Genomic DNA, 14301 nt, shown 5'->3' with positions numbered 1-14301 from the left:
ATATATGGTGAGACCAGGGTATATATGGTGAGACCAGGGTATATATGATGAGACCAGGGTATATATGATGAGACCAGGGTATATATGGTCTGGCTCGGTGGGTATATATGATGAGACCAGGGGCCGGGGTATATATTGTGTCCCTCTCTCTCAGTGGTCTCCGTGCCTGGAGGCCCCAGCTGTAGTGTTTTAGTTACCCCAGAAACTTGGTGCCTAGAGGCCCCAGCTGTAGTGTTTTAGTTACCCCAGGAACTTGGTGCCCAGAGGCCCAGCTGTAGTGAGTGAGTTACCCCAGGAATTTGGTGCCTAGAGGCCCCAGCTGGAGTGTTTTAGTTACCCCAGGAACTTGGTGCCTAGAGGCCCCAGCTGTAGTGTTTTAGTTACCCCAGGAACTTGGTGCCTAGAGGCCCCAGCTGTAGTGTTTTAGTTACCCCAGGAACTTGGTGCCTAGAGGCCCCAGCTGTAGTGTTTTAGTTACCCCAGGAACTTGGTGCCTAGAGGCCCCAGCTGTAGTGTGTGATTTACCCCAGGAACTTGGTGCTCGGAGGCCCCAGCTGTAGTGTGTGATTTACCCCAGGAACTTGGTGCTAGGAGGCCCCAGCTGTAGTGTTTTAGTTACCCCAGGAACTTGGTGCCAGGAGGCCCCAGCTGTAGTGTTTTAGTTACCCCAGGAACTTGGTGCTAGGAGGCCCCAGCTGTAGTGTTTTAGTTACCCCAGGCACTTGGTGCTAGGAGGCCCCAGCTGTAGTGTGTGAGTTACCCCAGGAACTTGGTGCCAGAAGGCCCCAGCTGTAGTGTTTTAGTTACCCAAGGAACTTGGTGCCTAGAGGCCCCAGCTGTAGTGTTTTAGTTACCCCAGGAACTTGGTGCCCAGAGGCCCCAGCTGTAGTGTTTTAGTTACCCCAGGCACTTGGTGCTAGGAGGCCCCAGCTGTAGTGTGTGAGTTACCCCAGGAACTTGGTGCCAGAAGGCCCCAGCTGTAGTGTTTTAGTTACCCAAGGAACTTGGTGCCTAGAGGCCCCAGCTGTAGTGTTTTAGTTGCCCCAGGAACTTGGTGCCTAGAGGCCCCAGCTGTAGTGTTTTAGTTACCCCAGGAACTTGGTGCCTAGAGGCCCCAGCTGTAGTGTGTGATTTACCCCAGGAACTTGGTGCCAGGAGGCCCCAGCTGTAGTGTTTTAGTTACCCCAGGAACTTGGTGCCTAGAGGCCCCAGCTGTAGTGTGTGATTTAGCCCAGGAACTTGGTGCTAGGAGGCCCCAGCTGTAGTGTTTTAGTTACCCCAGGAACTTGGTGCCTAGAGGCCCCAGCTGTAGTGTTTTAGTTACCCCAGGAACTTGGTGCCTAGAGGCCCCAGCTGTAGTGTTTTAGTTACCCCAGGAACTTGGTGCTAGGAGGCCCCAGCTGTAGTGTGTGATTTACCCCAGGAACTTGGTGCTAGGAGGCCCCAGCTGTAGTGTTTTAGTTACCCCAGGAACTTGGTGCCTAGAGGCCCCAGCTGTAGTGTGTGATTTACCCCAGGAACTTGGTGCTAGGAGGCCCCAGCTGTAGTGTTTTAGTTACCCCAGGAACTTGGTGCCAGGAGGCCCCAGCTGTAGTATCCTGCTGACAAGACTCTCTCCCTCGTTCAGAGGGGGCGGGGCCGTGGGGAGGTGGAGCTTACTGATCCATTACGCAGCACGGGGGGGGAGAAGAGAACGTCAACACACACACACACGCAAGGACGTACACACATTACACACACACACACACACACGAACGAGCACACGTACACACAGACACACTCTCTCTCTCTCTCGTCCACACCCCCCCTCCTCTCTCCGTCTTACCCGAGGAACTGTGCCCCGGTGGGGCCGACCTCGATGATACGTCCTGCCAGCCCCTCGCCCTCCACCATGGGGGGCATAGACGCCAGGCGGTGCCTCTTCACCAGGCGGCACGTCACCCGCGTCGGAGCGGAACACTTCCTGGGCGGCACGATGATGCGCAGCCCGTTGTGACGGCAACCACGCATGGCCCCACCCCTGGCGTCCACCATGAAACTGACCAGGAAGCTGAGGGGAGAGGAGGAGAGGAGGGAGAGGGGGAAGGGGAGGGAGCGGTGGGTTGGAAAGGGAGAGGAGATGACATAGGGAAGGGGAGAGAAGAGGGAGAGGTGTGGAGGGAAGGGGAGAGAAGAGGGAGAGGTGTGGAGGGAAGGGGAGAGAAGAGGGAGAGGTGTGGAGGGAAGGGGAGAGAAGAGGGAGAGGTGTGGAGGGAAGGGGAGAGAAGAGGGAGAGGTGTGGAGGGAAGGGGAGAGAAGAGGGAGAGGTGTGGAGGGAAGGGGAGAGAAGAGGGAGAGGTGTGGAGGGAAGGGGAGAGAAGAGGGAGAGGTGTGGAGGGAAGGGGAGAGAAGAGGGAGAGGTGTGGAGGGAAGGGGAGAGAAGAGGGAGAGGTGTGGAGGGAATGGGAGAGAAGAGGGAGAGGTGTGGAGGGAAGGGGAGAGAAGAGGGAGATGTGTGGAGGGAAGGGGAGAGAAGATGGAGAGGTGTGGAGGGAGAGGGAGAAGGGGAAACGGGGGAGAAGGGGTTAAATGGTTGATCTGTGAAAGGGTGTGTTTCCACCACCATTTCTTGCATAATTTTACAGACATTAAAAGATCTCACCATGTGGAACGAACAAATGATCTGTCGGCATTTATACAACGATACCAAAACTTTTCATCGCAGATGTTGTGAGTTTAAAAATGTTTTTTTATGCGGTATGATTTTACTCGCATAAAAACTGTGGATGGAAACAGTGGTTAGTGACATTGTTGCGAAGTGAAAAACAGGCTGTTTATAAAATCCGAGCTCTATCATGTTCCTCAATGAATTCAGCACATTTCAGCAGTACACCTTCTAGGTTATCTCTGAGCGCGCTCAGGAAGCACCGACTCGGTATCCGCAGTCAAACAAAAAGTCAAACGACCAAAGTTGCTGCATAACCTCCTTTCAACGAATGACAGAACATCTCCGATATTTGGCAAAATCGAGTGAATGATTATACAGGTAGTACATCAGCTCATGAATAACGTGGAGATGAAGACCTGAAATAGTTTAAATATCAAGGTTTTTTAAACAGGGACTAACTCTGTTTTTAAAATATCCATATCTACTCTCGTACCGTTTGTTGATCACACGTTCTCTACCGAAGCTCTCATATGGGGAGGCAATACGAGACATCACTGAGAAGTAGGGTGAATTCTATAGTGCTATTTTGACTTGCATAGGCAAGAGATGTTCTTTGACAATGCAACCTATGTGATTAAAGAATAAAATTAGGAATTTTCATGCCAGGCAGGAGTCAGGATTTGGGGTTTCAGTGGGATTGGAACTGGACAGGATAACAGCCTAGGTTCCAGAGGACAGGAGAGGACAGGATAACAGCCTAGGTTCCAGAGGACAGGAGAGGACAGGATAACAGCCTAGGTTCCAGAGGACAGGAGGGGACAGGATAACAGCCTAGGTTCCAGAGGACAGGAGGGGACTGGACAGGATAACAGCCTAGGTTCCAGAGGACAGGAGGGGACTGGATAACAGCCTAGGTTCCAGAGGACAGGAGGGTACTGGACAGGATAACAGCCTAGGTTCCAGAGGACAGGAGGGGACAGGATAACAGCCTAGGTTCCAGAGGACAGGAGGGGACTGGACAGGATAACAGCCTAGGTTCCAGAGGACAGGAGGGAACTGGATAACAGCCTAGGTTCCAGAGGACAGGAGGGGACTGGATAACAGCCTAGGTTCCAGAGGACAGGAGGGAACTGGACAGGATAACAGCCTAGGTTCCAGAGGACAGGAGGGGACAGGACAGGATAACAGCCTAGGTTCCAGAGGACAGGAGGGGACTGGACAGGATAACAGCCTAGGTTCCAGAGGACAGGAGAGGACAGGATAACAGCCTAGGTTCCAGAGGACAGGAGAGGACAGGATAACAGCCTAGGTTCCAGAGGACAGGAGGGGACAGGATAACAGCCTAGGTTCCAGAGGACAGGAGGGGACTGGACAGGATAACAGCCTAGGTTCCAGAGGACAGGAGGGTACTGGACAGGATAACAGCCTAGGTTCCAGAGGACAGGAGGGGACAGGATAACAGCCTAGGTTCCAGAGGACAGGAGGGGACTGGACAGGATAACAGCCTAGGTTCCAGAGGACAGGAGGGGACTGGACAGGATAACAGCCTAGGTTCCAGAGGACAGGAGGGAACTGGATAACAGCCTAGGTTCCAGATGACAGGAGGGGACTGGATAACAGCCTAGGTTCCAGAGGACAGGAGGGAACTGGATAGGATAACAGCCTAGGTTCCAGAGGACAGGAGGGGACAGGACAGGATAACAGCCTAGGTTCCAGAGGACAGGAGGGGACTGGACAGGATAACAGCCTAGGTTCCAGAGGACAGGAGGGGACAGGATAACAGCCTAGGTTCCAGAGAACAGGAGGGGAAAGGATAACAGCCTAGGTTCCAGAGGACAGGAGGGGACTGGACAGGATAACAGCCTAGGTTCCAGAGGACAGGAGGCGACAGGATAACAGCCTAGGTTCCAGAGGACAGGAGGGGACTGGATAACAGCCTAGGTTCCAGAGGACAGGAGGGGACAGGATAACAGCCTAGGTTCCAGAGGACAGGAGGGGACAGGACAGGATAACAGCCTAGGTTCCAGAGGACAGGAGGGGACTGGACAGGATAACAGCCTAGGTTCCAGAGGACAGGAGGGTACTGGACAGGATAACAGCCTAGGTTCCAGAGGACAGGAGGGGACAGGATAACAGCCAGGTTCCAGAGGACAGGAGGGGACAAGATAACAGCCTAGGTTCCAGAGGACAGGAGGGGACTGGATAACAGCCTAGGTTCCAGAGGACAGGAGGGGACTGGATAACAGCCTAGGTTCCAGAAGACAGGAGGGGACTGGACAGGATAACAGCCTAGGTTCCAGAGGACAGGAGGGGACTGGATAACAGCCTAGGTTCCAGAGGACAGGAGAGGACAGGATAACAGCCTAGGTTCCAGAGGACAGGAGGGGACAGGATAACAGCCTAGGTTCCAGAGGACAGGAGGGGACTGGACAGGATAACAGCCTAGGTTCCAGAGGACAGGAGGGGACTGGATAACAGCCTAGGTTCCAGAGGACAGGAGGGGACTGGACAGGATAACAGCCTAGGTTCCAGAGGACAGGAGGGGACTGGATAACAGCCTAGGTTCCAGAGGACAGGAGGGGACTGGATAACAGCCTAGGTTCCAGAGGACAGGAGGGGACTGGACAGGATAACAGCCTAGGTTCCAGAGGACAGGAGGGGACTGGACAGGATAACAGCCTAGGTTCCAGAGGACAGGAGGGGACAGCATAACAGCCTAGGTTCCAGAGGACAGGAGGGGACAGGATAACAGCCTAGGTTCCAGAGGACAGGAGGGGACAGGATAACAGCCTAGGTTCCAGAGGACAGGAGGGGACTGGATAACAGCCTAGGTTCCAGAGGACAGGATAACAGCCTAGGTTCCAGAGGACAGGAGGGGACTGGATAACAGCCTAGGTTCCAGAGGACAGGAGGGGACAGGATAACAGCCTAGGTTCCAGAGGACAGGAGGGGACAGGATAACAGCCTAGGTTCCAGAGGACAGGAGGGGACAGGATAACAGCCTAGGTTCCAGAGGACAGGAGAGGACTGGATAACAGCCTAGGTTCCAGAGGACAGGAGGGGACAGGATAACAGCCTAGATTCCAGAGGACAGGAGAGGACAGGATAACAGCCTAGATTCCAGAGGACAGGAGAGGTCACTCTTGCCTCTCTGAATTGTTAACAAACTTCTTGTCTCTGACAGAGATGCCTATGTAGTGAATTGTTAACGGACTTCTTGTCTCTGACAGAGATGCCTATGTAGTGAATTGTTAACGTACTTCTTGTCTCTGACAGAGATGCCTATGTAGTGAATTGTTCACGAACTTCTTGTCTCTGACAGAGATGCCTATGTAGTGAATTGTTCACGAACTTCTTGTCTCTGACAGAGATGCCTATGTAGTGAATTGGTAACGAACTTCTTGTCTCGGAGAGAGATGCCTATGTAGTGAATTGTTAAGAACTTCTTGTCTCGCACAGAGATGCCTATTCCATTCTATTCACTTCCATTCCATTCCATTCACTTCCATTCCATTCTATTCACTTCCATTCCATTCTATTCACTTCCATTCCATTCTATTCACTTCCATTCCATTCTATTCACTTCCATTCTACTCATTTCCATTCCATTCTATTCACTTCCATTCCATTAAATTCACTTCCATTCCATTCTATTCACTTCCATTCTATTCACTTCCATTCTATTCACTTCCATTCCATTCTATTCACTTCCATTCCATTCCATTCTATTCTATTCACTTCCATTCCATTCTATTCTATTCACTTCCATTCCATTCTATTCACTTCCATTCCATTCCATTCTATTCTATTCACTTCCATTCCATTCTATTCACTTCCATTCCATTCCATTCTATTCTATTCACTTCCATTCCATTCTATTCACTTCCATTCCATTCTATTCTATTCACTTCCATTCCATTCTATTCACTTCCATTCCATTCCATTCTATTCTATTCACTTCCATTCCATTCTATTCACTTCCATTCCATTCTATTCTATTCACTTCCATTCCATTCTATTCACTTCCATTCCATTCCATTCCATTCTATTCACTTCCATTCCATTCCATTCTATTCTATTCACTTCCATTCCATTCTATTCACTTCCATTCCATTCCATTCACTTCCATTCCATTCTATTCACTTCCATTCCATTCCATTCCATTCTATTCACTTCCATTCACTTCCATTCCATTCTATTCACTTCCATTCTATTCACTTCCATTCCATTCTATTCACTTCCATTCCATTCTATTCACTTCCATTCCATTCTATTCACTTCCATTCTACTCATTTCCATTCCATTCTATTCACTTCCATTCCATTCTATTCACTTCCATTCCATTCTATTCACTTCCATTCCATTCTATTCACTTCCATTCTATTCACTTCCATTCCATTCTATTCACTTCCATTCTATTCACTTCCATTCTATTCACTTCCATTCTATTCACTTCCATTCTATTCACTTCCATTCTATTCACTTCCATTCCATTCTATTCACTTCCATTCTATTCACTTCCATTCTATTCACTTCCATTCTATTCTATTCACTTCCATTCCATTCTATTCACTTCCATTCCATTCCATTCTATTCTATTCACTTCCATTCCATTCTATTCACTTCCATTCCATTCTATTCTATTCACTTCCATTCCATTCTATTCTATTCACTTCCATTCCATTCTATTCTATTCACTTCCATTCCATTCTATTCACATTCCATTCCATTCTATTCTATTCACTTCCATTCCATTCTATTCACTTCCATTCCATTCTATTCTATTCACTTCCATTCCATTCTATTCACTTCCATTCCATTCCATTCCATTCTATTCACTTCCATTCCATTCCATTCTATTCTATTCACTTCCATTCCATTCTATTCACTTCCATTCCATTCCATTCACTTCCATTCCATTCTATTCACTTCCATTCCATTCCATTCCATTCTATTCCACTTCCATTCTATTCACATTCCATTCTATTCATTCCATTCTATTCACTTCCATTCCATTCTATTCACTTCCATTCCATTCTATTCACTTCCATTCCATTCTATTCACTTCCATTCTACTCATTTCCATTCCATTCTATTCACTTCCATTCCATTCTATTCACTTCCATTCCATTCTATTCCATTCCATTCCATTCTATCACTTCCACAGATTCCATTCTATTCTATTCCACTTCCATTCTATTCATCCATTCCATTCCATTCTATTCTATTCACTTCCATTCCATTAAATTCACTTCCATTCCATTCTATTCACTTCCATTCCATTCCATTCTATTCTATTCACTTCATTCCATTCTATTCACTTCCATTCCATTCCATTCTATTCTATTCACTTCCATTCCATTCTATTCACTTCCATGCCTATTCCATTCTATTCACTTCCATTCCATTCCATTCATTCTATTCCATTCCATTCTATTCACTTCACTTCCATTCCCATTCTATTCACTTCCATTCCATTCCATTCATTCACTTCCATTCTATTCATTCCATTCCATTCTATTCATTCATTCCATTCCATTCTATTCACTTCCATTCCATTCCATTCTATTCACTTCCATTCCATTCTATTCACTTCCATTCCATTCTATTCTATTCATTCCATTCCATTCTATTCACTTCCATTCCCATTCACTTCCATTCCATTCTATTCACTTCCATTCCATTCTATTCACTTCCATTCCATTCCATTCTATTCACTTCCATTCCATTCTATTCACTTCCATTCCATTCTATTCTATTCACTTCCATTCCATTCTATTCACTTCCATTCCATTCCATTCTCCATTCTATTCACTTCCATTCCATTCTATTCATTCCATTCTATTCATTCCATTCCATTCTATTCTATTCTATTCACTTCCATTCCATTCTATTCACTTCCATTCCATTCTATTATTCTATTCACTTCCATTCCATTCTATTCACTTCCATTCCATTCCATTCTATTCTATTCACTTCCATTCCATTCTATTCACTTCCATTCCATTCTATTCTATTCACTATTCCATTCATTCATTCCATTCTATTCCATTCTATTCATTCCATTCCATTCCATTCTATTCACTTCCATTCCATTCTATTCACTTCCATTCCATTCCATTCTATTCACTTCCATTCTATTCACTTCCATTCCATTCCATTCCATTCTATTCACTTCCATTCCATTCTATTCACTTCCATTCCATTCCATTCCATTCTATTCACTTCCATTCCATTCCATTCCATTCCATTCTATTCACTTCCATTCCATTCTATTCACTTCCATTCTCATTCATTCCATTCCATTCTATTCACTTCCATTCCATTCTATTCACTTCCATTCCATTCTATTCACTTCCATTCCATTCTATTCACTTCCATTCCATTCTATTCACTTCCATTCCATTCTATTCACTTCCATTCCATTCCATTCCATTCTATTCACTTCCATTCCATTCTATTCATTCCATTCCATTCATTCTATTCACTTCCATTCCATTCCATTCCATTCATTCTATTCCATTCCATTCTATTCATTCATTCATTCCATTCTATTCATTCCATTCATTCATTCCATTCCATTATTCATTCTATTCATTCCATTCCATTCATTCATTCTATTCACTTCCATTCCATTCTATTCACTTCCATTCCATTCATTCACTTCCATTCCATTCTATTCTATTCACTTCCATTCTATTCCATTCCATTCCATTCATTCATTCCATTCTTCCATTCACTTCCATTCCATTCCATTCCATTCCATTCTCCATTCATTCACTTCCATTCCATTCCATTCTATTCTTCCATTCCATTTCATTCCATTCTATTCACTTCCATTCCATTCTATTCACTTCCATTCCATTCTATTCACATTCTATTCACTTCCATTCCATTCTATTCACTTCCATTCCATTCCATTCATTCATTCCATTCTATTCACTTCCATTCATTCACTTCCATTCCATTCTATTCACTTCCATTCATTCTATTCATTCCATTCTATTCACTTCCATTCTATTCTTCCATTCATTCCATTCTATTCACTTCATTCCATTCCATTCCATTCTATTCACTTCCATTCCATTCTATTCATTCATTCCATTCCATTCCATTCTATTCATTCCATTCCATTCATTCTATTCACTTCCATTCCATTCTATTCACTTCCATTCCATTCCATTCTATTCATTCATTCATTCCATTCCATTCATTCTATTCTATTCACTTCCATTCCATTCTATTCATTCCACTTCCATTCTATTCACTTCCATTCATTCTATTCACTTCCATTCCATTCTATTCACTTCCATTCCATTCCATTCATTCTATTCACTTCCATTCCATTCTATTCACTTCCATTCCATTCCATTCTATTCACTTCCATTCCATTCTATTCATTCATTCCATTCCATTCCATTCTATTATTCATTCCATTCCATTCATTCCATTCCATTCTATTCATTCATTCCATTCCATTCCATTCTATTCATTCCATTCTATTCATTCCATTCCATTCATTCATTCCATTCATTCATTCACTTCCATTCATTCATTCTTCCATTCTATTCACTTCCATTCCATTCTATTCACTTCCATTCCATTCACTTCCATTCCATTCTATTCTTCCATTCTATTCACTTCCATTCCATTCTATTATTCCATTCCATTCTATTCATTCCATTCCATTCTATTCACTTCCATTCTATTCACTTCCATTCCATTCTATTCCATTCCATTCCATTCTATTCACTTCCATTCCATTCTATTCACTTCCACTTCCATTCTATTCACTTCCATTCCATTCTATTCCATTCCATTCCATTCTATTCACTTCCATTCCATTCACTTCCATTCCATTCATTCTATTCCATTCTATTCTTCCATTCCATTCCATTCCATTCTATTCATTCCATTCATTCTATTCCATTCTATTCACTTCCATTTCCATTCCATTCTATTCACTTCCATTCCATTCCATTCCATTCTATTCACTTTCCATTCTATTCACTTCCATTCATTCCATTCTATTCACTTCCATTCCATTCATTCTATTCACTTCCATTCCATTCTATTCACTTCCATTCCATTCATTTCCATTCTATTCTTCCATTCTATTCTATTCATTCCATTCACTTCCATTCCATTCTATTCACTTCCATTCACTTCCATTCCATTCACTTCCATTTCCATTCCATTCTATTCTATTCACTTCCATTCCATTCTATTCACTTCCATTCCATTCCATTCTATTCACTTCCATTCCATTCTATTCTACTTCCATTCCATTCTATTCACTTCCATTCCATTCCATTCCATTCACTTCCATTCTATTCACATTCCATTCATTCATTCTATTATTCATTCCATTCCATTCCATTCCATTCCATTCTATTCTTCCATTCCATTCTATTCCATTCCATTCCATTCCATTCCATTCTATTCACTTCCATTCCATTCTATTCACTTCCATTCCATTCCATTCCATTCATTCTATTCATTCCATTCCATTCCATTCCATTCCATTCCATTCTATTCATTCCATTCCATTCATTCATTCTATTCATTCTATTCATTCATTCTATTCCATTCCATTCTATTCATTCCATTCCATTCTATTCATTCCATTCCATTCTATTCACTTCCATTCCATTCTATTCACTTCCATTCCATTCTATTCACTTCCATTCCATTCACTTCCATTCCATTCTATTCACTTCCATTCCATTCTATTCATTCCATTCCTTCCATTCATTCTATTCTATTCATTCCATTCTATTCTATTCTTCCATTCCATTCTATTCACTTCCATTCCATTCCATTCTATTCACTTCCTTCCATTCTATTCATTCCATTCCATTCATTCTATTCACTTCCATTCCATTCTATTCACTTCCATTCTATTCACTTCCATTCCATTCTATTCTTCCATTCCATTCCATTCCATTCCATTCCATTCCATTCCATTCTATTCATTCCATTCCATTCCATTCATTCTATTCACTTCCATTCTATTCACTTCCATTCTATTCACTTCCATTCTATTCACTTCCATTCTATTCACTTCCATTCCATTCTATTCACTTCCATTCTATTCACTTCCATTCCATTCTATTCACTTCCATTCCATTCTATTCACTTCCATTCTATTCACTTCCATTCCATTCCATTCTATTCACTTCCATTCTATTCACTTCCATTCCATTCTATTCCTTCCATTCCATTCTATTCATTCATTCTATTCACTTCCATTCTATTCACTTCCATTCCATTCTCCATTCATTCTATTCACTTCTCCATTCCATTCTATTCATTCCATTCTATTCATTCCATTCCATTCCATTCTATTCTATTCATTCCATTCCATTCTATTCTATTCATTCCATTCATTCACTCCATTCCATTCACTTCCATTCCATTCCATTCTATTCCATTCTATTCACTTCCATTCCTATTCCATTCCATTCTTCCATTCCATTCTATTCTATTCATTTCATTCACTTCCATTCCATTCTATTCACTTCCATTCTATTCACTTCATTCCATTCACTTCCATTCCATTCATTCCATTCTATTCACTTCCATTCATTCTATTCACTATTCATTCCATTCCATTCTATTCACTTCCATTCCATTCTATTCACTTCCATTCCATTCTATTCACTTCCATTCTATTCACTTCCATTCATTCTATTCTATTCATTCCATTCCATTCTTCCATTCACTTCCATTCCATTCTATTCACTTCCATTCATTCCATTCTATTCATTCATTCCATTCATTCATTCATTCATTCATTCCATTCCATTCTATTCACTTCCATTCCATTCTATTCACTTCCATTCCATTCATTCCATTCTATTCACTTCCATTCCATTCTATTCACTTCCATTCCTTCCATTCACTTCCATTCTATTCACTTCCATTCCATTCATTCATTCCATTCCATTCACATTCCATTCACATTCCATTCATTCATTCATTCCATTCTATTCATTCCATTTCTATTCATTCCATTCTATTCACTTCCATTCTATTCCATTCCATTCTATTCACTTCCATTCCATTCATTCCATTCCATTCACTTCCATTCCATTCATTCCATTCACTTCCATTCTATTCATTCCATTCCATTCACTTCCATTCCATTCATTCCATTCCATTCACTTCCATTCCATTCTATTCACTTCCATTCCATTCTATTCCATTCATTCTATTCATTCCATTCATTCATTCATTATTCACTTCCATTCTATTCACTTCCATTCCATTCATTCCATTCCATTCTATTCACTTCCATTCCATTCCATTCATTCCATTCTATTCACTTCCATTCTATTCATTCCATTCTATTCATTCCATTCATTCTATTCATTCCATTCTATTCATTCCATTCCATTCCATTCATTCATTCCATTCTATTCACTTCCATTCTATTCATTCCATTCATTCCATTCATTCTATTCACTTCCATTCTATTCACTTCCATTCCATTCCATTCTCATTCTATTATTCATTCCATTCTATTCATTCCATTCCATTCTATTCATTCACTTCCATTCCATTCTATTCATTCCATATTCCATTCATTCTATTCACTTCCATTCCATTCTATTCACTTCCATTCTATTCACTTCCATTCCATTCTATTCACTTCCATTCTATTCATTCTATTCATTCCATTTCCATTCCATTCCATTCATTCCATTCTATTCATTCACTTCCATTCCATTCTATTCACTTCCATTCCATTCTATTCATTCCATTCCATTCCATTCATTCCATTCCATTCCATTCTATTCTATTCACTTCCATTCCATTCTATTATTCATTCTATTCTTCCATTCCATTCACTTCCATTCATTCCTTCCATTCCATTCTATTCACTTCCATTCCATTCCATTCCATTCTATTCACTTCCATTCATTCCATTCTATTCATTCCATTCCATTCTATTCACTTCCTTCCATTCATTATTCACTTCCATTCCATTCCATTCCATTCTATTCCATTCCATTCTATTCACTTCCATTCCCATTCACTTCCATTCTATTCATTCCATTCATTCTATTCATTCTATTCCATTCCATTTCCATTCCATTCTATTCACTTCCATTCCATTCTATTCACTTCCATTCTATTCCATTCCATTCCATTCTATTCTTCCATTCCATTCTATTCACTTCCATTCCATTCTATTCATTCCATTCCATTCTATTCACTTCCATTCCATTCACTTCCATTCTATTCACTTCCATTCCATTCTATTCACTTCCATTCTATTCATTCCATTCTATTATTCACATTCCATTCTATTCACTTCATTCCATTCCATTCTATTCACTTCCATTCCATTCTATTCTTCCATTCACTTCCATTCCATTCATTCCATTCCATTCTATTCATTCCATTCCATTCCATTATTCACTTCCATTCTATTCACATTCCATTCCATTCTATTCACTTCATTCATTCCATTCCATTCTATTCCATTCCATTCTATTCACTTCCCATTCCATTCTATTCTTCCATTCTATTCACTTCCATTCTATTCATTCCATTCTATTCACTTCCATTCCATTCTTCCATTCACTTCCATTCCATTCTATTCACTTCCATTCCATTCTATTCACTTCCATTCCATTCCATTCCAT

At 42.2% G+C, this 14301-nt stretch overlaps 1 protein-coding gene across 1 annotated transcript in view; it reads right to left on the bottom strand.

The window, feature by feature from the left end:
- Positions 1 to 14301, bottom strand: part of LOC115127460 (ankyrin-2-like) — a 242285-nt gene that overhangs the window by 113847 nt on the left and 114137 nt on the right. The window contains 2 exon segments of the mRNA XM_065017053.1: positions 1560 to 1658; positions 1826 to 2050. Coding sequence (XP_064873125.1) covers positions 1560 to 1658; positions 1826 to 2050 — 324 coding nt within the window.

Source organism: Oncorhynchus nerka, unplaced genomic scaffold, assembly GCF_034236695.1.
Source record: "Oncorhynchus nerka isolate Pitt River unplaced genomic scaffold, Oner_Uvic_2.0 unplaced_scaffold_423, whole genome shotgun sequence".
NCBI classification, from domain to species: Eukaryota; Metazoa; Chordata; class Actinopteri; order Salmoniformes; family Salmonidae; genus Oncorhynchus; species Oncorhynchus nerka.
The sequence above is the reverse complement of the archived record's forward strand: the minus strand, read 5'-3'. Positions and strand labels throughout refer to the sequence as shown.